At 42.7% G+C, this 24,299-nt stretch overlaps 2 protein-coding genes across 2 annotated transcripts; one reads left to right on the top strand and one right to left on the bottom strand.

Annotated features, from left to right (window-relative positions):
- The first annotated feature begins 884 nt into the window (after positions 1 to 884).
- On the top strand, positions 885 to 9,567 carry tbc1d20 (TBC1 domain family, member 20). The gene is made up of 8 exons (XM_062986489.1): positions 885 to 1,247; positions 2,273 to 2,458; positions 2,998 to 3,078; positions 3,791 to 3,977; positions 4,984 to 5,085; positions 6,226 to 6,367; positions 7,404 to 7,588; positions 8,210 to 9,567. The coding sequence occupies exons 1-8, from the start codon at positions 1,187 to 1,189 to the stop codon at positions 8,481 to 8,483; spliced, it is 1,218 nt and encodes a 405-aa protein (XP_062842559.1). The 5' UTR covers positions 885 to 1,186; the 3' UTR covers positions 8,484 to 9,567.
- Positions 9,568 to 12,349: 2,782 nt separating this feature from the next.
- Positions 12,350 to 23,887, bottom strand: rbck1 (RanBP-type and C3HC4-type zinc finger containing 1). Its single transcript, XM_062986490.1, has 13 exons — positions 23,677 to 23,887; positions 23,352 to 23,450; positions 22,354 to 22,498; positions 21,950 to 22,040; positions 19,087 to 19,285; positions 18,550 to 18,677; positions 17,140 to 17,313; positions 16,791 to 16,951; positions 16,395 to 16,506; positions 15,341 to 15,520; positions 14,372 to 14,470; positions 13,332 to 13,475; positions 12,350 to 13,243 (listed from the first exon to the last, which is right to left on the bottom strand). Exons 2-13 carry the CDS (start codon positions 23,386 to 23,388, stop codon positions 13,163 to 13,165), a joined length of 1,551 nt encoding a protein of 516 aa, XP_062842560.1. The 5' UTR covers positions 23,389 to 23,450; positions 23,677 to 23,887; the 3' UTR covers positions 12,350 to 13,162.
- Positions 23,888 to 24,299: the final 412 nt, after the last annotated feature.

Below are 24,299 nucleotides of genomic sequence, written 5' to 3'. Positions count from 1 at the left end.
TTATTAGTAGTAGTAGTATTAATATCATTAGTATTATTATTATTATTAGTAGTAGTATTCATATTATTATTCTTAGTAGTAGTAGTAGTATTAGTGTTAGTATTAGTATTGGTATTATTATTACTATTATTAGTAGTTATTATTATTATTTTATTGTTATATATTTTTTTTAAATATGATATTCATATATACAATATGATATTATTTAAGCTTTTTTTTTTAGCTCACAAGGCTTCTGTCCATGTTTCTGAATGATATGATTATCACATGACATCTATTCCATAATTTACAAAAAAATAAGAAAATTCAAGTAAACATGTATGTGTATGTATATATAAGCAATAATTTGACTTGGAAATTATATGTCAACTTGTTTTATATATAATGTGGTAAAATATGTAACGTGTAAAAGCAGTTTTGTGTAAGATTGTGAAAATGAATACATGAAAAAGGACCTTTATTGTGTAAAGTGAGCGCCTGTGCTTGTTGTGGTTGTAGCTGGATTCAGCTCAGACTCTGTCAGCTGGGAGAAGATGCTTTATTTACCGCTCGGTTTATATCAAATCAGTTTATTATTAATATCGTTTATAAGATCATTAGAAGCTGTTTTTTATCATCGGGTTTAATCAGAGAGATTTAATGAGGTTATTAGTTTAATAGGTTTATTAGCTGGCTGGTTGTGTGATGATGTGGCTTTTCACAGCTGTATAAGAGACTGGAATTAAACTGGGTAGTTAATAATGAACTGGAGACCAGACTGGGTGTCACCGATCTATACTGGTATCAGTGATCTGTACTGGTATCAGTGATCTATATTGGTATCAGTGATCTGTAGTGGTATTAGTGATCTATACTGGTATCAGTGATCTATACTGGTATCAGTGATCTATACTGGTATCAGTGATCTGTACTGGTTTCAGCGATCTATACTGGTATCAGTGACCTATACTGATATCACTGATCTATACTGGTTTCATCGATCTGTACTGGTATTAGGAGCTGCTGTGTACTGCTTTATGGGATCTGTACTGGTATCACTGATCTATACGATACGAGTATTCATGATGTGTACTAGTATTAGGAGCTACAGTGTACTGGTATCTGGGATCTATACTGGTATCTGAGATCTGTACTGGTGATAAGCTGTAGTAAACAGAGTGATTGATATGTGCAGTGTTTGTACATTATGAGTCTGAGGAAGTCTAGAAGTGTGGGCGTCTCCTCCTCTCTGGATAACAGAAAACCAGGTAAAAAAAACAACGATTTATTATGATTATAGTGACAGTAATTAAACTACAATCTAAAAATAAGATCTTTAAGATTTTAAATAAATATGTTTTAATGATAAAACCTTAGGTTAATATTTTTAAATAAAATAAAATAAATGTAATTCATAATATGTATTATTCATATTAGCAGTAGTTGGATCGCTTTTATTCATCGTATTCATTATTATTATTATTATTATTATTAATAATAATAATAATAAAATTATTATTTTATTTTACTAAATGTAATACTACAATTATTTAAAAGTGTTTTAGACAAATGAACGTTCCCAAAATAGTAATAATTGCTGTTTTAATAATTATTGTTAATGTTGTCTGTATATATTATCGTTGTTATTATTTGTAATAATTAGTCTTGCTGTCTTTATATATATATATATATATATATATATATATATATACAGCAAGAAGGTCCTGGGTTCGATTCCCAGACGGGGCGGTCCGGGTCCTTTCTGTGTGGGTTTCCTCCGGGAGCTCCGGTTTCCTCCCACAGTCCAAAAACATGCAGTCAGGCTAATTGGAGACACTGAATTGCCCTATTGGTGAATGTGTGTGTGTGTGTGTGTGTTTATGCCCTGCGATGGACTGGCGCCCCGTCCAGGGTGTTACTGTGTGCCTTGTGCTCATTGAAAAGCTGGGATAGGCTCCAGCATCCCCCACAACCCTGACTGGATAAGCGGTTAAGAAGATGAGATGAGATATATATATATGCATGTGTGTATATTATTATTAATATCATTGTTTATGTTGTTGTTATTAGTATTATTGTTGTTGTAATAAAAGAACAGCAGTATAAAGTCACAGACTACATAGGAGCAGTGTGTATGTGAGACGTGGTGGTGTGGGTGGTGCTGCTGTGAGGGAAGAGGTTATCGGAGCACATCCCATTTCACAACATCTGTCTGGACCTCTGTGTTCGACCATTGCTCTGATATTAGGAAACGCTCCCCTGACTGTTGATGATCTCTGACCCACGTTCACAGATGCCGAGTCGAGGAGAAAGAGGAAGATGGCGGAGATCACGCAGGCTCTGAACTCGACGCCCGTCAACGTGGCCATGCTGAGGAGGCTGGCCATCAGTGAAGGGGGGCTGCTGACCGACGAGATCCGATGTAGAGTTTGGCCCCGACTGCTTAACGTACCTGTAGAGAGCATCCCGGAAACACTGGGTAAGATCTGAAGATCTGAGATCATTAAACCATGATGGACGGATCCGGGACGAGTGGGTCAAGCATTTATCATTTTTATTTTGGGAACAGCAGGTCACTTACAGGTCACACGTTTCCCTCCACCTGGTTCATACAGTGGTGTGGAAAAGTAATTGCCCCCTTTATTCAGTTACCTATCATGGCATATCTGTCTTATCATGAAAGTAAAACATCTCAATACACAAAGAAATAAAGTTACCTAACACCTATATCACCCTCGTAAAAAGTGCACAAGTGACTACAAATTTACACTTTCTGTAATTGGATGTAGGGCGGTTTGGTTGGATGTGGGTTTCCTCCGGGTACTCATGTTTCATCCCACAGTGCAAAGGCATGCAGTGTGTGTGTGTGTGTTTGCCCTGTGATGGAGTGGTGACCTGTCCAGGGTGTTTCCTACCTTTTGCCCAGTGAATTGCACCCACCACGACCCTGACCAGGATGAATGAATGAATATAACTGGATGTTTGTACAGGTAATCATGTCCCAACTTTTCTCCCCAGATGAGGTGGAGCGAGAGAATAACAAAGACTTTAACCAAGTGCTCCTGGACGTGCAGAGATCCCTGAGACGATTCCCTCCAGGTCAGTATCAATTATAGGAAGGGAATTACATGCTTCCAGTTTGGCAGCAACAGTTTAGGGAAGGCCCTTCCCAGTTCCAGCATGATTGCAACCCTGTGCACAAAGCAAAGCTCTATTTAAAGTAACTCCAGTGTCCTGCACAGAGCCCTGACCTCTCCATGAACTGGAGCATCAATTAAGAACATCAGTGACCAGGCATACCATATTAAACGGGCACAGATTCCCACAGACATACTTCAAAATCTTGTAAGAAGCCTTCTCAGTTGTTCTAGCTGAAAAGATCACACAGAGGTCACTCTATGGTCAGGTGTCCAAATACTTTTGGTCATAAAGTGATGTATGAGGGGAAATAGATCTGATCTGGACAACTTTAACATCCTCCTGAGAGAACGAGGAACAGCAAGAAGGTCCTGGGTTTGATTCCCAGGTGGGGTGGTCCGGGTCCTTTCTCTGTGGAGCTTGTGTTTGATGTTCTCCCAGTTTCATGTGGGTTTCCTCCAGGAGCTCCGTTTTCCTCCCACAGTCCAAAGACGTGCAAGTAAGGTGAATTAGAGATACTAAATTGTCCATGACTGTGTTTGACATTAAAACATCAACTGATGAATCTTGTGTAGTGAGTAACTACCGTTCCTGTCATGAATGTAACCAAAGTGTGTAACACACAATAAGTTAAAGTAATAGACAAATAAATTGCCGTGTTGATTCTGTGCAGGGATGCCTGACGAGCAGAGGGAAGGACTGCAGGAGGAGCTGATCGATATCATCCTGCGAGTGCTGGGGAAAAACCCTCAGCTGCACTATTATCAGGGCTACCACGACATCGTGGTGACGTTCCTGCTGGTGCTGGGGGAACGCCTCGCCACCGCGCTGGTGGACAAACTCTCCACCCATCATCTCAGGTGGAACCAAAGTCTAAATAACACGTTTATTTATATCATTGTGTCTGAGCGAGGGAAGGTCAGATGGTTGTATGGGGCTCGCTGCGACTGCAACAGTGACATCTGCTGTCCGGTTGAGGCACCGGCACAAGTCTAGTGTGTTCTTCTGCGTACGGATCTATGTCTGCAAACCTGGATTCTAATAGAACATCAAACTCATAAGGCAGATTATTTAGACGCTCTACTTATACAGAGATTACGCAGATCACGTAATCGCAGTTTTAGCTCACTGATGTAATACAGGCGGTGGCACAACCTGCTAGCACGCCAGCTAACGTCTTCCTCCGTGTACCGAAAACGCTTAAACTGTCCCTGACAAACCCGAAATTACACATAAACGACACTTGTGCACCTTTATACAAATTAAACATGTACATTTTCAGCATTTAGCGGACGCCTTTATCCAAAGCGACTTACATTACAGTTACAGTATACAGTCTGAGCAATTGAGGGTTAAGGGCCTTGCTCAAGGGCCCAACAGCAGCAACCTGGCAGTGGTGGGGCTTGAACCACCGACCCTCTAACTCCGCTGGTTGCTTCGCATCCGTTGTGCCACACTGAATGCTGGGATTGCCTTCAGTGCTGAGGAAGCGTCGGACGCTACCTTGTTATTCAGTCAGATCATCACTCAGAATTAAGGCGCCTCAGTAGGAGCATTTTAAGGGATCTAAGTATTTAGACACGCCCTCTTCTCGGGAGTGTAGGGTGATGTAAAATGCGTCTATGTAGACAGATCACTAGATTAACAGACTGACCCGAAGTCACTAAGCGGGCATACGCTACTCTCTTTGCCAGACTGCTGGCTGGTGTAAAGAAGTGACCAGTGGCAGGTGCTACTCTGCAGCCCTTCTCAGTCAGAATAGGGCTGGTCCAGGTAGCAGAGGAATCTTTTGAGAATTGGGAAATGCATAAAGGATGTTTGTTGTTGAATCTGGTCTTCTTGAACTGACCGTTGTCTTCCTTACAGGGACTTTATGGACCCCACCATGGACAACACGAAACACATCCTGAACTACCTGATGCCCATAATAGAGCGGGTCAACCCAGAGGTGCACGACTTCATGCAGCAGTGAGCACGTTTTATATATTCAATACACCATACAGCCAAAAGTATTCGGACACTCGACCATGAGCTTGTTGGACGTCTTGTTTCATCCTATAGAACAACAGCCGCTCTTCTGAGGAGGCATCTCACAAGACTTTGAAGTATGTCTGTGGGAATTTGTGCTTGTTCAGTCAAAATATGACAGCATTTACATTTTCTGCATTTAGCAGACGCTTTTATCCAAAGCGACTTATACGGTATACAGTCTAAGAAATTAAGGGTTAGGGGCCTTGCTCAAGGGCCCAACAGTGGCAGTCTGGCAGTGGTGGAGCTCAAACCAGTGACCTTTCCATTACTAGTCCAGTACCTTAACTACTAGGCTACAACTGCCCTACATAATTATAATCCATATTATATTACATTTATGCCAACAGTGGTAGCTCAGCGGTTAAGGCACTGGACTATCAATCAGAAGATTGCCGGTTCAAGCCCCACCACCACCAAGTTGCCACTGTTGGGCCCTTGTGCAAGGCCCCTAACCCTCATTTGCTTGAAATGAATTCAGTAAATGCTGTAAATGTAATAGCATAACATGTAGGGCAGTTGTAGCCTGGACTAGTAATCAAAAGGTCACTGGTTTAAGCCCCACCACTGCCAGGATGTCACTGTTGGGCCCTTGAGTAAGGCCCTTAACCCTTAATTGCTTACACAGTATACTGTCTGCTAAATGCTGAAAATGTAAAATGGTGGGGCTTGAACCAGCAACCTTCTGATTACACCCTGAGACAGCATTTATATAGCTGGGCACTGGAATCGGACAAGAAAGCCGCAGTTGATGTTCCGGTTCGTCCCAGAGCTGCTGAGTGACGCTGACGTCAGGGCTCTGTGCAGGACTCTGAAGCTTTTATAGGGCCTTCCTTAAACTGTTGCTGCCAAGTTGGACGCATTTCATTTATATAATTGATTTATTACCTTAATTACTTATTAGCAGGCTGAAACACGTGAATGTAATAATTAGAAGGGGCGTCCCAATACTTTTGCACATATAATGTACCTGATCCTTCCCTAACTAATATCAGAACCAGTCAGATCTACAGCAGTCGTGATACATTCAGTTAATCCTCCATATTTTTAATACCTGATGCCAGTCTTGTTGTTCTGCAGAGCTGAGTTGGGCACCATCTTCGCCCTGAGCTGGCTCATCACCTGGTTCGGACACGTCTTATCGGATTTCCGCCACGTGGTGCGGCTGTACGATTTCTTCCTGGCCTGCCATCCGCTGATGCCGATCTATTTTGCTGCCGTGGTGAGTTCATGCTGTGGTATTTATTTATTTATTAGGATTTTAACGTCATGTTTTACACTTTGGTTCCATTCATGACAGGGCAGGTAGTTACTGCTTACACAGGATTCATCTGTTCAAGTTTAATGGACAATTTGTATCTCTAGTTCACCTCACTTGCACGTCTTTGTACTGTGTGAGGAAACCGGAGCTCCCGGAGGAAACCCACACAGACACGGGGACAACGGGAGAACATGCAAACATCACACAGAAAGGACACGGTTCGCTCAACCTGGGAATCGAACCCAGGACCTTCTTGCTGTGAGGCGACAGTGCTACCCACCTGCCCTCCTGGCGTTCGGGTGGTGCAAAAGGACGTGGAATCGTAATAGGGAGCTGCACTTTCTCAGCACTGCAGTGACACTGACTTGGTGGTGGTGTGTTAGTGTGTGCTGTGCTGGTATGAGTGGATCAGACACAGCAGCGCTGCTGGAGTCCACCAACCAAAAATATCCAGCCAACAGCGCCCCGTGGGCAGCGTCCTGTGACCACTGATGCAGGTCTAGAAGATGACCGACTCAAACAGCAGCAACAGATGAGCGATCGTCTCTGACTTTATATCTACAAGGTGGACCGACTAGGTAGGAGTGTCTAATAGAGTGGACGGTGAGTGGACACGGTGTTTAAAAACTCCAGCAGCGCTGCTGTGTCTGATCCCCTCATACCAGCACAACACGCACTAACACACCACCACCATGTCAGTGTCACTGCAGTGCTGAGAATGATCCACCACCTAAATAATACCTGCTCTGTGGTGGTCCTGTGTGGTTCCTGACCATTGAAGAACAGGGTGAAAGCAGGTTAAAAATGTATGTAGAGGAACAGATGGACTACAGTCAGTAATTGTAGAACTACAAAGTGCTTCTATATGGTAAGTGGAGCTGATAAAATGGACAGTGAGTGTAGAAACGAGTAGGTTTTAATGTCATGGCTGATCGGTGTATACTGTAGTACTGATGAACGTGTGTGTGTGTGTGTGTGTGTGTGTGTGTGTGTGCAGATCGTCCTGTATCGGGAGGACGAGGTGCTGGATTGTGAGTGTGACATGGCCATGATGCATCACCTGCTCTCTCAGATCCCTCAGGATCTCCCCTACGAGACACTGATCAGCCGGGCTGGAGACCTCTTCGTCCAGTTCCCTCCGTCCGAGCTGGCCAAGGGTGCGAGTCGGGAACGCTCTCAGGAGTGAGTTACCTCAGGATTGTCTTTTTTATTAGGGTTAAATTTGTCATTTGGGGCATGGGGGCACCCTAAAAAATTCTGTACGTTATTAATGCATGAAGCGTTACAGACTTAATTATGCACTGATCGCTTCTTATCACCTACCAGTGATGGGTTCTGCGCTCCATGTGACTCCCACCCAACTCATCTTATTTGCATCAGCTCCCAGACCAGACCAGCAGTAATCACATATCGCACCTTCCCTCCCTCAGACACGGCCAGTTGTCTCTGTTGGACGCCCGGTCAGGTCGGCAGCACTGCTGAGACTCATGAGCGCCCACACAAATGATGATTGGCTAGTCTGATGAAGGGAGGGCTGTAGGGATTCCCCCTAACTGCTTCTGGCTGATCGACGGTACTGCACGGAGACGTGGGATAATAGAGATAATCGTGTGACTCTCCGTGCGCAATGCGTTAGTCACGGCCCACCTCGGTCAGGAGGTGAAATAAGATCTGGGAATTGGATACGACTAGATTCAGTCGTAGAAACCGGACCGTCACAGAAATAATTCCCGTCCCAAAACTGCCACGCCCCTTGTGAACGTTCAGCTGCAGCCCTAACCCTTTTCCTCTTTCCTCCTCCAGAACGGCCGCCTCCACCTTCACAGACTTCGACCTGGCCTCGGCGCAGCAGCACCCCGACGCCGTCCTCCGCCGCCGGAGAAAAGAACAGCAGCAGCAGAAACAGAGCGGCGTCGGCAGACCGCAGCCCGGCACGGTGGCCGTGATCAGACCCACGGCTCGCCGGCTCGTCAGACTGGCGGTGATGGGCATCACCGTGGCCCTGGGGGCCGCCGCGCTGGCCATAGTGAACTCCGCCCTGGAGTGGGCGCCTAAGCTCGACCTCCTGTTCCCGTAACCGGAGGAGAACTGTGTTTTTATTTCTACTCACAGTCAGGGACGATCAAAGTGTTTTCATGTGACGATCTGGAACGTTATAGGGTTTACCATATATGGAAATCGTTTCCTGTCTGAGATGAATGCAGCGCTGGATTGGTAATTTTATGGATCGTAACTCTGTAATCAGGTTTCAGTATCACAAATACATAGGAAAAAAGCTTTTTATTTAAATGTGGGTGAATCTGTGTCGTGCCACTGCGTTTCCGGGTGGCACCGAACCCACCACCACCAGGACGAGCCAGTAAAATAATCAAGAAGTGTAAAAAAATGATTTTTTATTCACATTTTTGACTTCCACTCTCAGTTAAAGTGAATATTTTAGCTCAGTTTTATTAATTGCTTCATCCTGGTCAGGGTCACGCTGGGTCCTGTTCTCCTGGAAGCACTTGATGCCGGGTAGGAACACCTTAGACAGGGCACCAATTCATCACAAGGCTTTTATTCAAAGCGACTACAGTGCAAGCGAGGATTAAGGGCCTTGCTCAGGGGTCCAACCATGGTTACTTGGCAATGGTGGGTCTTGAACCAGCGACCTTTTGAATACTAGTCCACCTTAACCACTGAGCTACCACTGCCCAGTCATGTCTGCGTACATGCCTGAAGAGGGCGTGTCCACATCATTTTTGTCATGTAGTGTATATTCAAGTGAGTGTGTTACCAGTCCAGTGTTTAAGTGACCAGCCAATCAGAAATCCACAAGCACAATTATTTTACATAGTGTAGGATGCAGGGTTCGAATCCCCAGTGGTGCTATCAGCCGGTTGGTTATCTACATACAGACATGATTGGCTGTGTCTGAGAAGAGGTGAGGGGTGGTGGCCTGTCCGGGGTGTGTTACTGCATTGTAACAGGACCCACCACAACCCTGACCAGGATAAAGTCGCAGTAAAACATGAAAACGAAATGGAAAAATGATGTTTTTCATGGACGGTAAGTGATTCTGAGGTGATGATATAGGATCGGTTTAGTTTACAGATGAATTGGTTGTAGAATTTTATATTTTGGATGTCGGCCGGTGGCTTTGATTAATCGCCGCTGTTTAATTTAATCTTGAACCGCACTGACGTCACCATGTTGGTTTCATTAAGATCTAACACTGCTCGGTTGTACAGATACAGACTTTATCATTATTAGTCCATGTTTTACTTATTATAGAATTAATTTAATCATAATTTAATAACCAATACTTATACTGGTAAGATTTTGTTTACACTGAAATACACTGTTGGCCAAAAGTATCGGGACGCCCCTTTTATTTATTAAATTCATGTGTTTCATCCACAACAGTTGTTAACAGGTGTAATAAATCAGTTATATAAAGGAGATTCCAACTTTTGCAGCAACAGTATAGGAAAGGGGTAGCACTGTCACCTCACAGCAAGAAGGTCCTGGGTTCGATCCCCAGGTGCGGAGTGTGCATGTGCCTTGCGCCCATTGAAAAGCTGGGATAGGCTCCAGCACCCCCCACGACCCTAATTGGATAAGCAGTTAAGAAAGTGAGTGAGTTTAGGGAAGGCCCTATCCTGCCCCCTGTGCACAAAGCAAGCTCTATAAAGACATGAAGAAAAGCTGAACAGCATGTGGATGAACCGGAACATCAAATGAGGCTTTCTTGACCAACATCAGTGCCCGGCCATATGAACGCTCTCATCTTTTGACTGAATGGGCACAAATCCCCACAAAGTCTCGTAAGAAACCTTCTCAAATGAGCGGCTGCTGTTCTAAATGAAAAGATCACATAGACGTCCAGCAAGCTCAGAGTCGGGTGTCCGAATACTTTTGGCCGTATCGTGTTTATTGTTTATGTTCGACTGATTGTACTTGGCACTTTTACTTTGAAGACTTTTCGATAATTTAACTGCAAATAAACCTTTAAGGAGCAAAAAAATATCTCACAGGTCTTTATTACTAGGGATGTCCCGATCACGTTTTTTTGTTCCCGATCCCGATCCGATACCGATTCTCAAACCAATACTTGTATTTTCTAGATATTGTCTAGATAAGAACTAGATAACACTGTTTACACAGTGCACACTTCAAGTACATCACAGTTATTCAAATTAATCCAGTGTACATGTTTAACAACTGAATAGCTCTGCAGTGCTGTAGGGAAAAAATTGCCTGCATCCAAGCTATTGCTTAATGTTCTTTTACAAAATAAAAGTAAACAAACCTAGTGCAGCATTGTAGTAAAAATGAAGTGAGATAATTACAGTTTCACTTTGAACTTTATATTCAAAGAACATAATTCTGTTTAATGCAGTGATGCACTAAAAATGAACAAAAATCTCCACTCACAAGTGGTGTAGCAGCTTAACTTGAATATAAAAAAAACAAATAAGTTACTTAACAGCATTACAGTAAAACCTGAATACCAAAATAAAATGGAAAGTCACTCTTTTGTTATGAAGGAAAGCCAGTTCTTAAAGTGCTTGTATTGTGACAATGGTTTGATGGACGGGTCTACTCAAAGTGAGTGTGTTTTGACCCTTTGGGGCTTCCATAGTGCATGGGATAGCGTGCTCGGCTCTGGCTGTCCGCTATTCGGAACAGAAGAAGTTAATAAAGTGTTTTGCTCCCGACAATTTGTGAATATACCGTGTATTTTATTTCTTTATTAAGCGAGTGCATCACTACGACGCTCGGTTACATAACTAAGCCAATCAGAGAGCTTGATACTGAGATGTCGTTCAGTCTTGTAACACTTAAACTGGTAAAAGCTGTATGTTATGGTCCTGAAGTTTTCATACTGGGATTAAAAGTTATTGTTTTGTAAACCGGAGTGATCCTCGACTCACACACCATATAAACAGTAAAGTTCTACAGTAATGAACGCAGCTCTGCTCCCACCGCCTCGTGAAACACTCACATTACAGACGTTACACTTCACTGTTGGACTTGTTTCACTTTCCAATTTAAAGTATTTCCACACAGCGGACATGCTGACGTAAAACAAAAGATCGGGTTATGATCGGCATTAGTAAAGCCGATTTCCGATCAGTTAAAAATGCCTTGATCGGCCGCGATCCCGATCTGTGAGATCGGATCGGGACATCCCTAATTATTACTGCCGGGATTTTGGACCAGGAGTGTGGGGATTTGTTTCAATTCAGCCGTAGGAGCGATATAATGAGGTTAAAGGGGTTAAACTTGTACTCATTTGGTGGAGGGAGTTTAATATAACAATGGGCGCCCGTCACGCGTCACCGGTCCTGAAGATCTTGAGCTCTTGAGTTCGAATCCTAGGTGGGGGTGACACTCTCAACGCTATATACCTGGTCACACGTCCTACAGACACTATTGGCTGTGCCTGAGGGGGGAGGTCAAAAGGGGTTCACCTGCGCCCTCTGCTGTCTGCTCAAGGCATGAGAATCTTTTGAAGGGGTTTTGTATTTTTTGGGTTCAGTCTTGTGTCTTTTTGTTCGTTTTACCCCCATTTGTCCCCTAATCTGAGAAAAATGGGGGTAAAACCATTCTTACCTGCCTGCCCCACCCCCTTATTGGCTGAGGAGAGCTGGTCTCACAGAGAGCTCTATCACATACATCACCAGTGCAGATGCCTTGAGCAGACAGCAGAGGGCACAGTTACACAGCAGCAATAAAGCCCTTTTTGACCTCCCTTCCTCAGGCACAGCCAGTAATGTCTGTTGGACGTACGGCCAGGTCGATAGCACTGATAGCCTCACCCCCACCTAGGATTCGAACTCAAGAGTCCTTAAACTTACTATTTACTCAAAACCCACATAAACAAACAAACCTGCAGACAGTAAATGTACATTCAGTTTAATAAAGAAATATTTTATTATACAGAATTAAAATATACATTTATAGACATATACAGATTTATAACATTATGTAGAACATTTCGTTACCACTTGATCTTAGTGCTATGAACAGTTAGGAACTAACTCCAGAGCTTCTTAACTCACGTACATGTAATTTAAGAGCTAATAGCGACTGTATACAGAGTCGGGAGTGTTCCAAAAAGTGCCAAAAGTATGTGGACACGTAGATAACCACAAGCTTGTTGTACATATAGTTCCAAAACCAAAGCAAAGTCATGAGTATAGTATTGGCCAGCACAACCTGCTCTGTTCTGTGACGTCTTTCCACAACATTTTGAAGTGTGTCTGTAGGAATTTGTGCTTATGAGGTACAGTAAGAGCAATTGATTTTTTGATTTCTTTTTAGGGTGTTCGGTAGCGTTGAGGTTAGGGTTTAATGCAAGCCACCAAAATTCCTTTACAACTACCTCACTTTGTGCACAGGGAGCAGTGAAGAGAGCAGGAAAGGGCCTTCCTTAAACTGTTGCCAATTAAACTGTCAATAATCTTTATTCACTTACAGTGTTGTGTGGCTGAAACACCTGAACTCAATAGTTAGAAGGGGTGTCCACATACTTTTGGCCATAGATATGCATTTGCAGAAGATTTTGTTTATTAATCTACATGATCTGTATATTTTGTAAACAATTAGTTACATTAGTAAAGTGAATAATGAATCTGATCAAATACCCAACCGATTATCGTCCTATGTATTATATAAAGATGAGAAGCTTCGCCTGTCGGAGAGCAGATTAATGCTTGATGTGTCACTTTTCGTAAAGGTCCAGGGGGTCCACCATGTCCTCATCAGAGATCAGTGACAGTTTTGGCAGTTTGGGTGACACGGCAAACCGTTCAGGCGACACTTACACCCGCCGGATGTGTCACCGTGACCCTGGAACAGACCGACACCAGAACATGAGACGTGAGAACGTCGATTCTCTAAAATAATGCTGCCGTATAAACCATGAGGTGATTTTTACCTGAGGGCCCCATCTGGCCTGTTTGGTCACCCAGCAGATTTCGGTTTTGCACATGAGGCAGCAGATCCAATCACAGCCGTCCTTCTTCTGCACGATTACTTTACATTTGGGGCAGTTCATGGCTTCACCGCTTTTCAGCATCATCTGCAGGAGCATGAGGAGCAAAAACAGTCATGAAAAAAATCTCACAAAAATCTGCTGGGGGCGCTGATCACATCCAAGGAGGGCACATTTACCTGACACACACTCCCCAGATTTCACCGATTTTTACAGAAGTCACATTTCACTGCAGTCATTAAATTACACTCATATTAAATAATATAATAAATGGAAGCTACAACACCTGACCACCCCGGACATTTTGACTAACTGATTGCTAACTGAATTGCCGTAGGATTGCTAGGGCGGCGCCTCATAGCGCAAATTAACCAGTAAATGTGTGGCGGCACGGTGGCTCGGTGGGTAGCACCTCGCAGCAAGAAGGTCCTGGGTTCGATCCCCAGGCGTAGCGGTCCGGGTCCTTTCTGTGTGGAGTTTGCATGTTCTCCCGGTGTCCTGTGACTGTGTGGGTTTCCTCCGGGCGCTCCGGTTTCCTCCCACAGTCCAAAGACGTGCAAGTGAGGTGAATTGAAGATACTAAATTGTCCATGACTGTGTTCGATATAATCTTGTGAACTGATGAATCTTGTGTAATGAGTAACTACCGTTCCTGTCATGAATGTGACCAAAGTGTAAAACATGACGTTAAAATCCTAATAAACAAACAAACAAACCAGTAAACGTGAGACATTTGAACGCTACACGAATAAAAAACGTTAAATAGCTAAACACAAACATTAAAGTTTGAAATTCACAGCAAATTGCTTATTACACGGGAAACGGCTCATTTCACGGTTCGTGGCGCATTTTAGGACCTTAGTTATGAGTTACAGCTTTAGTAAATAGACCAAATTGTAGCCGCATAAAGATCTGTCCAGCTCTGAGATGGTAACGATGCTGTATGGATCTAAAGGTCGTGTGAATATGTCTGCTTTGCTAACCTCCAGCATTTCTGTGGTCTTTTTGGCCGCGGCGTCGTTCTGTGCTCTGAGGTGAAGGTCATCTTGGTATTCCTTACAGTTCATACCGTTGTGAATGGCCTACAGGAGACAAACGTACATTTAACGTCGTAATTCTAATAATAACAACAATTCTGTCTGTATTATAAAGTGCTATTCATATATTACTTTGAGTATCTTGAAAAGCGCTATATAAATAAAATGTATTATTATTATTATTATTATTATATATTACTCATATATACATGAGCTTTAAAAGTAGACAAAAGTATTGGGGCACCCCTTCTAATTATTGAATTCATCTGTTTCAGCCACAACAGTTGCTAACAGGTGAAATAAACCACTTATATAAAGAAAATTATATACTTCCAATCTTGCAGGAACAGTTTAGGGAAGGTCCTTTTCCTGTTCCAGCATGACACGAAGAATAGCTCGGCTTAAAGTAACTCCAGTGTCCTGCATGGAGCCCTGACCTCTCCAAGAACTGGAACATCAAATGAGGCTTTCTCGACCAGCATCAGTGCCCAGCCATTTAAATGCTGTCATCTTTTGACAGAATGGGAACAAATTCCCACAGACATAGAGCAGCACGGCAGAGTGGGATCCACCCAGTAACACTGGTCCTGATGGACTGGGTGACATGCTTGATTCCAGTCACTATCAGTGCCCAGCCATGTGAATGCTGTCGTCTTTTGACTGAATGGGCACAAATCCCCACAGGCATACTTCAAAGTCTTGTGAGAAGGCTTCTCAAAGGAGAAGCTGTTGTGGCTGTAAAGTTCACATCAAATTTTCAATAATAAACTTTTAATAATTTTTTTAATGGGGCGTCCGGCAGGCTCATGGTCAGGCGTCCGAATACTTTTGACCACAGCTGCTGCTATTTCAGATTCATCATGTTGTACGAGCTAAGAGAGCCGGTACGATGGGAAGCCGGAGCTCCGTTATCACCTTGCACAGGAGGCAGTTGGTCTGTTTGCAGGTGTCGCAGGTGAATTCGTTGACGTCGTCCTCGAAGATGCACCAACCGGGACAGTCCAGGGTTTTACAGTGGTAACTGTTCTCACTGCGGGTTTCAGCGATGCTCAGCCTCAGCTCCAAAAACTTCTGGTACTCTTCCTCCGACAAGAGCTGGAAAAGAAAACGCCATCCGACAGACGCAGGAACTGAAGTAAATCAGGTTGTTTTTTTTTTTACTGTACATGAACGCCCCCTTGTGGAGGCTTTACATTACACCTTGTAAACCACAGTGCGACCAGATTGCCATCATTTTCATTATTTAAGTATATTTTGCTTTGTGTTTCGTTTTGATGCGTTGTTTGTGTTACCTGGGTTGTGGTAAAAATCATAAATCAACTGTGGGTCCCTTGAAAACGTTTGAAAATCCCTGAAGTAAACGATAAAATATGAACACACACACCGAGTGTCGACACCAAAAGGCCTATCTATGAGAAGCTTTCGCCTAAAATAGCTTATTCCTGCTCCTATTAGATGTCAGCATGTGTGACATAAGTCTTCCAACATGCATCAGCCAGGTAAAGTATTCCAGCTGTAAAATACGGTGGTGGTAGCCACGTACCTTTGTTTAGCCTCATGTGCTTTGCTTTCTAGCAGCAGAGACTGACTCTCTGACCATATAGGTGTAAAAAAATCAATGAACTCAAGTGAAATCATGCGCTTCCAACTGTCAGAGGAACAGTTTAGGGAAGGCCCTTTTATATTTCATTAGTTTCCATGTGGCTGTGCCTCTGTGCACAAAAAGACCCGGTTTTATGAACCACCAGTACGGAACAGCTTTGGGATGAATTGGAATGCCAGGCTGGTTTGGGAATAAGCATGTCCAGCAAGCGAATGGTCATGTGTCCACATACTTTTGGCCATATAGTGAATACTTTCTCCAGTCTTAAAGACAAAATGGATCTCTTCTCGGGAGTGTAGGATGATGTCAAATGCGTCTGTGTAGACAGATCACGAGGGTTTCGGACAGACCCCGTGTGTTGCTTACTGTTTTGATCTCGCGGTCCTGCAGGGTGCAGTTACAGGAGTACTGCTGGTCAGCGTAGGGACACTTCACCTCGGCGTCCAGACAGTTCAGGACAGTCTGCTTCAGACACTCCCTGTGAAACAAAATATATTATGTTTTAATAACTGGACCATCAAGACCAGAAATCCACTGGTCCATCTGTCAGGACTTTTGTATGTTCTCCCCGTGTCTTTCCTCTGACCTCCCAAAATCATGCAGAAGGTGAATTGGCCCTCAGTAATAAGTAAGCAAGTGATTGGACCAGTGTTTCCTAGTGGTACCAGACCCACTGCATTCCTGACCATGTGATAATAATTATATTCATTATGTTGAACTAAACTGTGGTGTAACAAGCAGACAGATTCGCTAGTAGATTACCTGCAGAAGGTGTGCAGGCACTCTCGGAGCGTGGCGCCCTCGCCTGGCAGGACTGGACAGTAGCAGATAGTGCAGTCCAGCTCGTCTCTGTTACTGACCAGGTCCTGGTTATCCGTCTCCAGCAGGGAGAGGAAGTTCTTCTCCCGCTCCTCCAAGACGGCCTGGTAGAGTCCAACCCATCAAAAATTAATCACAGATTGACCAATTTTATCCAAATATAATCATAATAATAATAACAATATGTGTTCAAAAGTATTTGGACACCTGGCCAACTTGTTGGACATTCCATTTGGCTCGTGCATTACAACACTACACCAAGAGGAAGTCCCCAACATGTCCTCCACGTTACCTGTTCGTACTGTAGACTGGCCAGCGTCTCCTGCTGAATCCTGCGCGCCTCTTCTTTGTCCGGTTGGTATAAATTGGGCACTTTGTAGTTTTCAGGTCTGTCGGCGCTGCAGATCTCGCAGCCCGGACGCGTGGGTTTGTTCATGAACGTGCACTGCAGACACGACCAGCCCACCTTCAGGCACGACACGGAGAAGAACATCACACCAGGGGTAACGGATCAGCCGTTATTACTAATCAATTACATGCTTTGATTTATTTCACTGCAGCACACAAATCAAGTCCTATATAATCATGGTTTGATGTAAAGGAACCTCACTGGCATGTACAGAACCTTGACCTTAACTCCACTGAACACCTATGGGCTAAATAGGAACATTTGTTCCCAAAAAATGTGAATTTAAACAAACGGTGAGGATTCCTTCAACGCTTCAGACAGATCAGATCACAGATCAACTCCATACACACGTCAAAATGATCAAATTCTAAAATAATACAAAACAAAGAAATAAAAAAACAAACAAATAAAAATTAAAATAAATCAGAAATGAAATAAAATTAAATAAAAAATAGTTTTAGATAAAAATGTTTTCTTCTTCTTTATTCCCAAAAAAAATACTAATAAAGAAAAACAAAAGAACAAAAAACAACTATAAAAAAGATAATAATAGTATAATAACATAACTAATAATATTAATAAAATTAATAATTATAATTAACATTAATAATAACAATAATAAAATAATAGCATAAATAATAATAATAATAAAATCAATAATAATAAATGTAATAATAATAATTTAATTATTGATAATAATAGTAATAATAATAATAATAATAATAAAATCAATAACAATACAAATAATAATAATAATAAAAAATAATAATAATTAAATTAATAATAATGTAATAATAATATTAATTATAATTAAATTAATAATAATAATATTAGTAATAATAGTAATAAGAATAATTATTAGAATAAATTATGGCATTCCTAAAAAAATTATGTCAAAACCTAGTTGTAAAATTTAAAAGGTCATAAAGTAAATACATTCTTTATTTTTTCAGCTGCTTAGAAATCTGTCCAGGTTCGAGTGGATCACTTGTTTGATCCTTTCATGGTCACTTTTAAGGTCTCGTCTAATTTTTTATTTTATACGTACAGCTTCTAGTTGCGACTTTTATACAAAGAGATAAAAGTGACCGGCTGTTCGATTATTTTTCATCAGTGGTAGCTTTGCAGTTAACGTACTGGACTCCACCACTCCCAAGGTGCCACTGTTGGGCCCCTGAGCCAGACCTTTAACCCATAACTGCTCGCATTATATTCGGTCAGCTTTAAAAAATCACTGCCTTCCTTCTGAATCATTTTAGAATTTGAATATAAGTAGAATGGTGCAGATCTTACCTCTGGTTTAGGCGGTTTGGGAGGACGCATTGTGCGCCGCTTTGGTTCAGAATGTTGTCTGAGCGGCGCCCCCAGTGCTGCTGTGCCTCTGCTTTGTAGGGTAAGCACCTCAATGTTTTCAATTATACCTGTAAACAGAGATACAAGTAAGAAAGAGGATGTTTGTGCTGTTTTTTAATCTACACAGCTTCAACTGAGCAAGAACCCTGTTAAAAGCTACACTAGGGGGCGCTGGGGTTGGTGCAGCATTCCGAGGTTCAGTGTAAGTGGTGAATAAATAAAAGTACACTATAATAATGAAATAACTGCTGTTTTTAGTGGTTGGGTGGCACAGTTGTAAATTACGCCAGCCTGTTAGGTCTGGGATCCAGGGTTCAAATTCCCAGTGCTATCGACCCGTCAGACGTCTACGTACAGACACGACTGGCTATGTCTGAGGAGGGGAGGGATGGCCGAGGCTCACCAATGGATTGGCGTTCTTAAAAAATGTGCTGTTGGCTTGTGAACACATGAAACGTAAAGAGAAAGGACGCGTACCGCCTATCTTCCTCTCCTGCTTCTCTAGCTTATGCTGTTCGCGGCTGAGCTGGGCGGCACGAGCGGATCTGATGAACAAAAACGCGGGGTCGTCATTGTCGGTGATGCCGTGGCTGAACAGCGTGTCTCTGTCCTGAGCGAGTCGTTTTCCTACGATCCAGCACTGCAGGGAGGGGTGGAAGCCGTAGTCATGATTAATCTGCGGGTAAACACACACGTTTATTACTACATGGGTACAAGAGAAAAGCATGAATAACAACCGCTGCTCGTTACATATACACCAATCAGGCATAACATTAAAACCACCTCCTTGTTTCTACACTCACTGTCCATTTTATCAGCTCCACTTACCATATAGAAGCACTTTGTAGTTCTACAATTACTGACTGTAGTCCATCTGTTTCTCTACATACTTTGTTAGCCCTCTTTCATGCTGTTCTTCAATGGTCAGGACCCCCACAGGACCACCACAGAGCAGGTATTATTTAGGTGGTGGATAATTCTCAGCACTGCAGTGACACTGACATGGTGGTGGTGTGTTAGTGTGTGTTGTGCTGGTATGAGTGGATCAGACACAGCAGCACTGCTGGAGTTTTTAAACACCTCACTGTCACTGCTGGACTGAGAATAGTCCACCAACCATAAATATCCAGCCAACAGTGCCACCGTGGGCAGCGTCCTGTGACCACTGATGAAGGTCTAGAAGATGACCGACTCAAACAGCAGCAATAGATGAGCGATCGTCTCTGACTTTACATCTACAAGGTGGACCGACTAGGTAGGAGTGTCTAATAGAGTGGACAGTGAGTGGACACGGTATTTAAAAACTCCAGCAGCGCTGCTGTATCTGGTAATTATGGCAAGTAAATAACTTGGTGTTTTGAGAGTGTAGTTTCCTTTTCGTCAAGTCTACAGATGCACATAGACTTCACGGAAAGGTAACTACACACCAAGTTATTTACTTTCTATCATTCAGACAGGCCATATCTAATAATGATTAACGGACTATACGACTGTGCACCACTGCCGCAGGAGCAAAGGTGCTTCAGTTAGATTACTTTACATTATCTAACACACATTTAACCACTGAGCTCAGTAATTTTGCAGGAATGCAGACAGACATGCAGATTAAACACCTCAAGTGCTTTTAGCTAAGGCGACCCTGATCTACACCCACCAATGCCTACGACAGCAAACACTACGTCACTACGTTATGCCAGTGCTGCTGTCAAAAATCAAGCAAGCTTTATGTCGCTCTGAGCTTAGACAGAAGTCAGCGCTCCATAATGGGCACGTAAACAAAAACAAGCAGAAACGCCCTGCAGTTTTAAAGCACGTGACAATGCCAAGCTCACGTGTCACCTGTGGTACAGCAGCTTCGCATTACTGGCAGGACCTGTTTGTCACATTCCAGATAACTTTTCTTTCGTTTGCATACAGGGGAAAGTTTGGGGTTTCTTTCTAACCTTGACAAAGAGCCCGCTCTTCCATGCGCTGTTTATATAGGGCAAATAACCATCTTTAGAAGTTGATGTTTGTATATTTTTGACCCGACAGGTCTATTACGCTAACCCAGTTAGGGTTAGGGCAGATGTAGCCTAGTAGTTAAAGTACTGGACTAGTAAGCAGAAGGTTGCTGGTTCAAACCCCACCACTGCCAGGTTGCCACTGCTGGGCCCTTGAGCAAGGCCCTAACCCTCAATTGCTTGGACTGTAGATTGTGCCAAAATATAATGTAAATATAAATCAGCCAGCCGGATGTCTGCACAGACACGATTGGCTAGATTGGCACCCTGTCTAGGGTATTCCTGACTTGCTTCCAGTCTTTACCAAGTGAAACCCGGCCTGCAGCGACCCAGACCACGAAGAAACAAACCAGTGTGTGACTGTTCCAGTCATTCGGTCACGAAAAAGAACAGTTGCAGCAATCGTTGAAATCCCAAAGTGGCCCAAAACAAAACGTAACGTAACGTAGCTATGATGTGTTATTGTGTCTGACAGGGAATTTAAAGATTGCAAAATTACAATTAGGAGATGACTTAGGGGTTAAGGGCCTTGCTCAGGGGCCCGACAGTAGCAACTTGGCGGTGACGGGGCTTGAATCGGCATTTTGATTATTAGTCCAGTACCTTCACCACTGACTAAATACAATGCAAGCAATTGAGAGGCCCAACAGTGGCAACTTGGCAGAGGTGGGGCTTAAACTAGTGACCTTCTGATCAATAGTCCAGTACCTTAAATACAGAGCTAACACTGTTTTATGTTTGATGCGTGTGAGAATCTTTGTTTCCTGTTTCATTTCCTAAAAAACATTTATTAAAATCTGTTCACTTTTCAGAACTTGGAAGGACTGTGCAATAGCCCTCAGCCTCACAATGTATGGTCAAAAGTATTGGGACGCCCCTTCTAACTATTTAATTCACATATTCTAGCAGTTTAGGGAAGGTCTTTTCCTGTTCCAGCATGACTGCACTTCTGTGCACCTCCAGTGTCCTGCACAGAGTCCTGACCTCACCCTAGCTTTGGGGTGAATCAGAACATCAACTTTAGTCCCCAGCCTTAAAAATGCTGTCATGTTTGACTGAATGGACACAAATCCTCACAGACATACTTCTCAGAAGAGCGGCTGTTGTTCTAGCTTAAAAGATCACACATACTGTAGGTCACTCTATTTTAATATCATTTGTTTTTTTCTTAAAATTGGATGTCCAACAAGCTCATGGTCAGGTATCCAAATACTTTTAGCCACACAGTCTGTGCTCAAATTTTTGACCTGCATTTTTTGTGTGAAGGTCACAAATGACTACCACAGTGCCATAATTGGCTAGGAAACACTGTTTGGTTTATAATGAGAGTTTTGTACCTTCTCCTTCAGTTCAGAGATCGTCGTACCCGGTGTCACCATTGTAGTGATGTGGGCATCAGACACGGCATCCTCTACCCAGACTCTCAACCTGCAATAAAACACATCATGCCGGTTCTAAGACTCTGTAATCAACATAAATAAGGTTTATTTATTTATTATTTATTTATTATGATGTTACATTCATGACAGGAACGGTAGTTACTGCTTACACAAGATTCACCAGTTCAAGTCTGTAATGTCAATTTTGTATCTCCAGTTCACCTCACTTGCACATCTTTGTACTGTGGGAGGAAACCGGAGCTCCCGGAGGAAACCCACACAGACACAGGGAGAACATGCAAACTCCACACAGGAAGGACCCGGACCCAAATCAGGTTCTCAGGTGGATGTTGTGATCGTACCTGATCTGTTCTCTGGAATAAGCATCTGAGGTGAGGTTCACACACACCGGTACGTTCAGCGTAACGAGCTGCTCTACACACCGAACCGCCTCGTTTCTGTCCCCCGTACCGAGAGCATCACTCAGACACCGAACCGCTTCCTCCGCTGAGACACACACAACACAGAACACACACCACACACCACAATCAGACCACTAAAAAGGTTTAACCAAATAAATGATAAATGTTATTATTATTACATTCCATTTCATTTTCATGTTTTATCACTGATTTGTCCTGGTCAGGGTTGTGGTGGGTCCAGTTTTTCCTGGAATCACTAGGCTTAATATATTAACACACCTTGGACCAGGACACCAAGCAGACATCCAAACTTGAGGTTGAGCCTTATTGTGACATCCAGTTTTCATTCTGCTCTTTCCCTTTTCTATTCACTTTCTCCACTGCAGTTGTTTTGCTCCTTACTTTTAATACTTTGCTTGTTTCTGTTATTTTCTCCAATTTTTTTTTGCTATTTTCCCTTTCCTCTTATTGTTTAGCATCCTGCACACTGGGTTCATTCCTAACTCTTGCAGGTGCTGGGCTACACCTCGGTGCGAGGACCCACCCAGATACAAATTCTGATGCTGAAATGACACTGAGTAACATATTCATAACTGTAATGGAATTTCAGTAATCCCATGATTTACTGAAATAAACTTAAGTTATAACTAGATTTTACATTCTGTCAATTATTTATTGTGAAAGTAAAGGAATCAATGCAAAATTCGAATACTTATACTGTTATAGATAATACATAATAATACTTTAATACTTTGCTTGTTTCTGTTATTTTCTCCACTTTTTTGCTATTTTCCCTTTACTTTTATTGTTTAGCATCCTGCACAGTGGGTTCATTCCTAACTCTTGCAGGTACTGGGCTACACCTCTGTGACAGGACCCACCCAGATACAAATCCTGATGCTGAGCTGTGTATAATATTGTGTAATCATGTGAATTACCTTGTTTCACAGTGTCGGTGCTGTAAGGCTCAGCCATGCCTTGATCCACAAAAAAACTGATGAACAAGCAGTTTGGTCCGAATTAATTTCCAAAAAAAACTGTAAATAAGAGTTTTAAAACTTTATTATAACTGAACTCTGGTAGATGTGATAGAATAATGAATAAAAAAAGGTAACAGATGTGACAGATCAAACTGAAAGTAATAATAAGCAGCAAAAACTTGAGCGTGTTTATCAGCTCCGTCACATTCATGAGAAGCATACAGTAAATAAACAGTAAATAAACAGTGTAAAACTAAACATAAAAGTAAACATATAAACTCACCGTTAATGTAGTAAAAGTAATAAATGTAAAGTTCTGAGTAAGTGCTGGTAAATTTCTGTAAATCTGGGACTAACAGCAGCATCGAAATGAAAACTGAAAGAAAAGATTCGAGGAACTAAATTCACACACACACACACAGAGTACACACCCCTCCTATTACACACACACACACACACACAGAGTACACTCCTCCTATTACACACACAGAGTACACACCCCTCCTATTACACACACACACACACACACAGAGTACACACTCCTCCTATTACACACACAGAGTACACACCCCTCCTATTACACACACAGAGTACACACCCCTCCTATTACACACACACACACACAGAGTACACACCCCTCCTATTACACACACACACACACACAGAGTACACCCCTCCTATTACACACACACACACACAGAGTACACCCCTCCTATTACACACACAGAGTACACCCCTCCTATTACACACACACACACACAGAGTACACCCCTCCTATTACACACACACACACACACACAGAGTACACCCCTCCTGCAAAACTTAACCCCTCCTATTACACACACACACACACACACACACACACACACAGAGTACACCCCTCCTGCGAAACTTAACCCCTCCTAT

Source organism: Trichomycterus rosablanca, chromosome 24 (assembly GCF_030014385.1).
Source record: "Trichomycterus rosablanca isolate fTriRos1 chromosome 24, fTriRos1.hap1, whole genome shotgun sequence".
Classification (NCBI taxonomy): Eukaryota; Metazoa; Chordata; class Actinopteri; order Siluriformes; family Trichomycteridae; genus Trichomycterus; species Trichomycterus rosablanca.
This window is presented reverse-complemented; position numbering and strand designations above follow the sequence as displayed.

Coding starts and splice junctions, on each gene's coding strand:
- tbc1d20 (XM_062986489.1), top strand. CDS start 1,187: ATGAGTCTGAGGAAGTCTAGAAGTGTGGGCGTCTCCTCCTCTCTGGAT. Junction 3,079..3,790: donor CCTGAGACGATTCCCTCCAG/GTCAGTATCAAT, acceptor GATTCTGTGCAG/GGATGCCTGACGAGCAGAGG. Junction 7,589..8,209: donor AGTCGGGAACGCTCTCAGGA/GTGAGTTACCTC, acceptor TTCCTCCTCCAG/AACGGCCGCCTCCACCTTCA.
- rbck1 (XM_062986490.1), bottom strand. CDS start 23,388: ATGGCTGAGCCTTACAGCACCGACACTGTGAAACAAG. Junction 18,678..19,086: donor GCAGGAGAGGAAGATAGGCG/GTACGCGTCCTT, acceptor CTCTGTTTACAG/GTATAATTGAAAACATTGAG. Junction 16,952..17,139: donor CCAGTCTACAGTACGAACAG/GTAACGTGGAGG, acceptor GGACTCTACCAG/GCCGTCTTGGAGGAGCGGGA.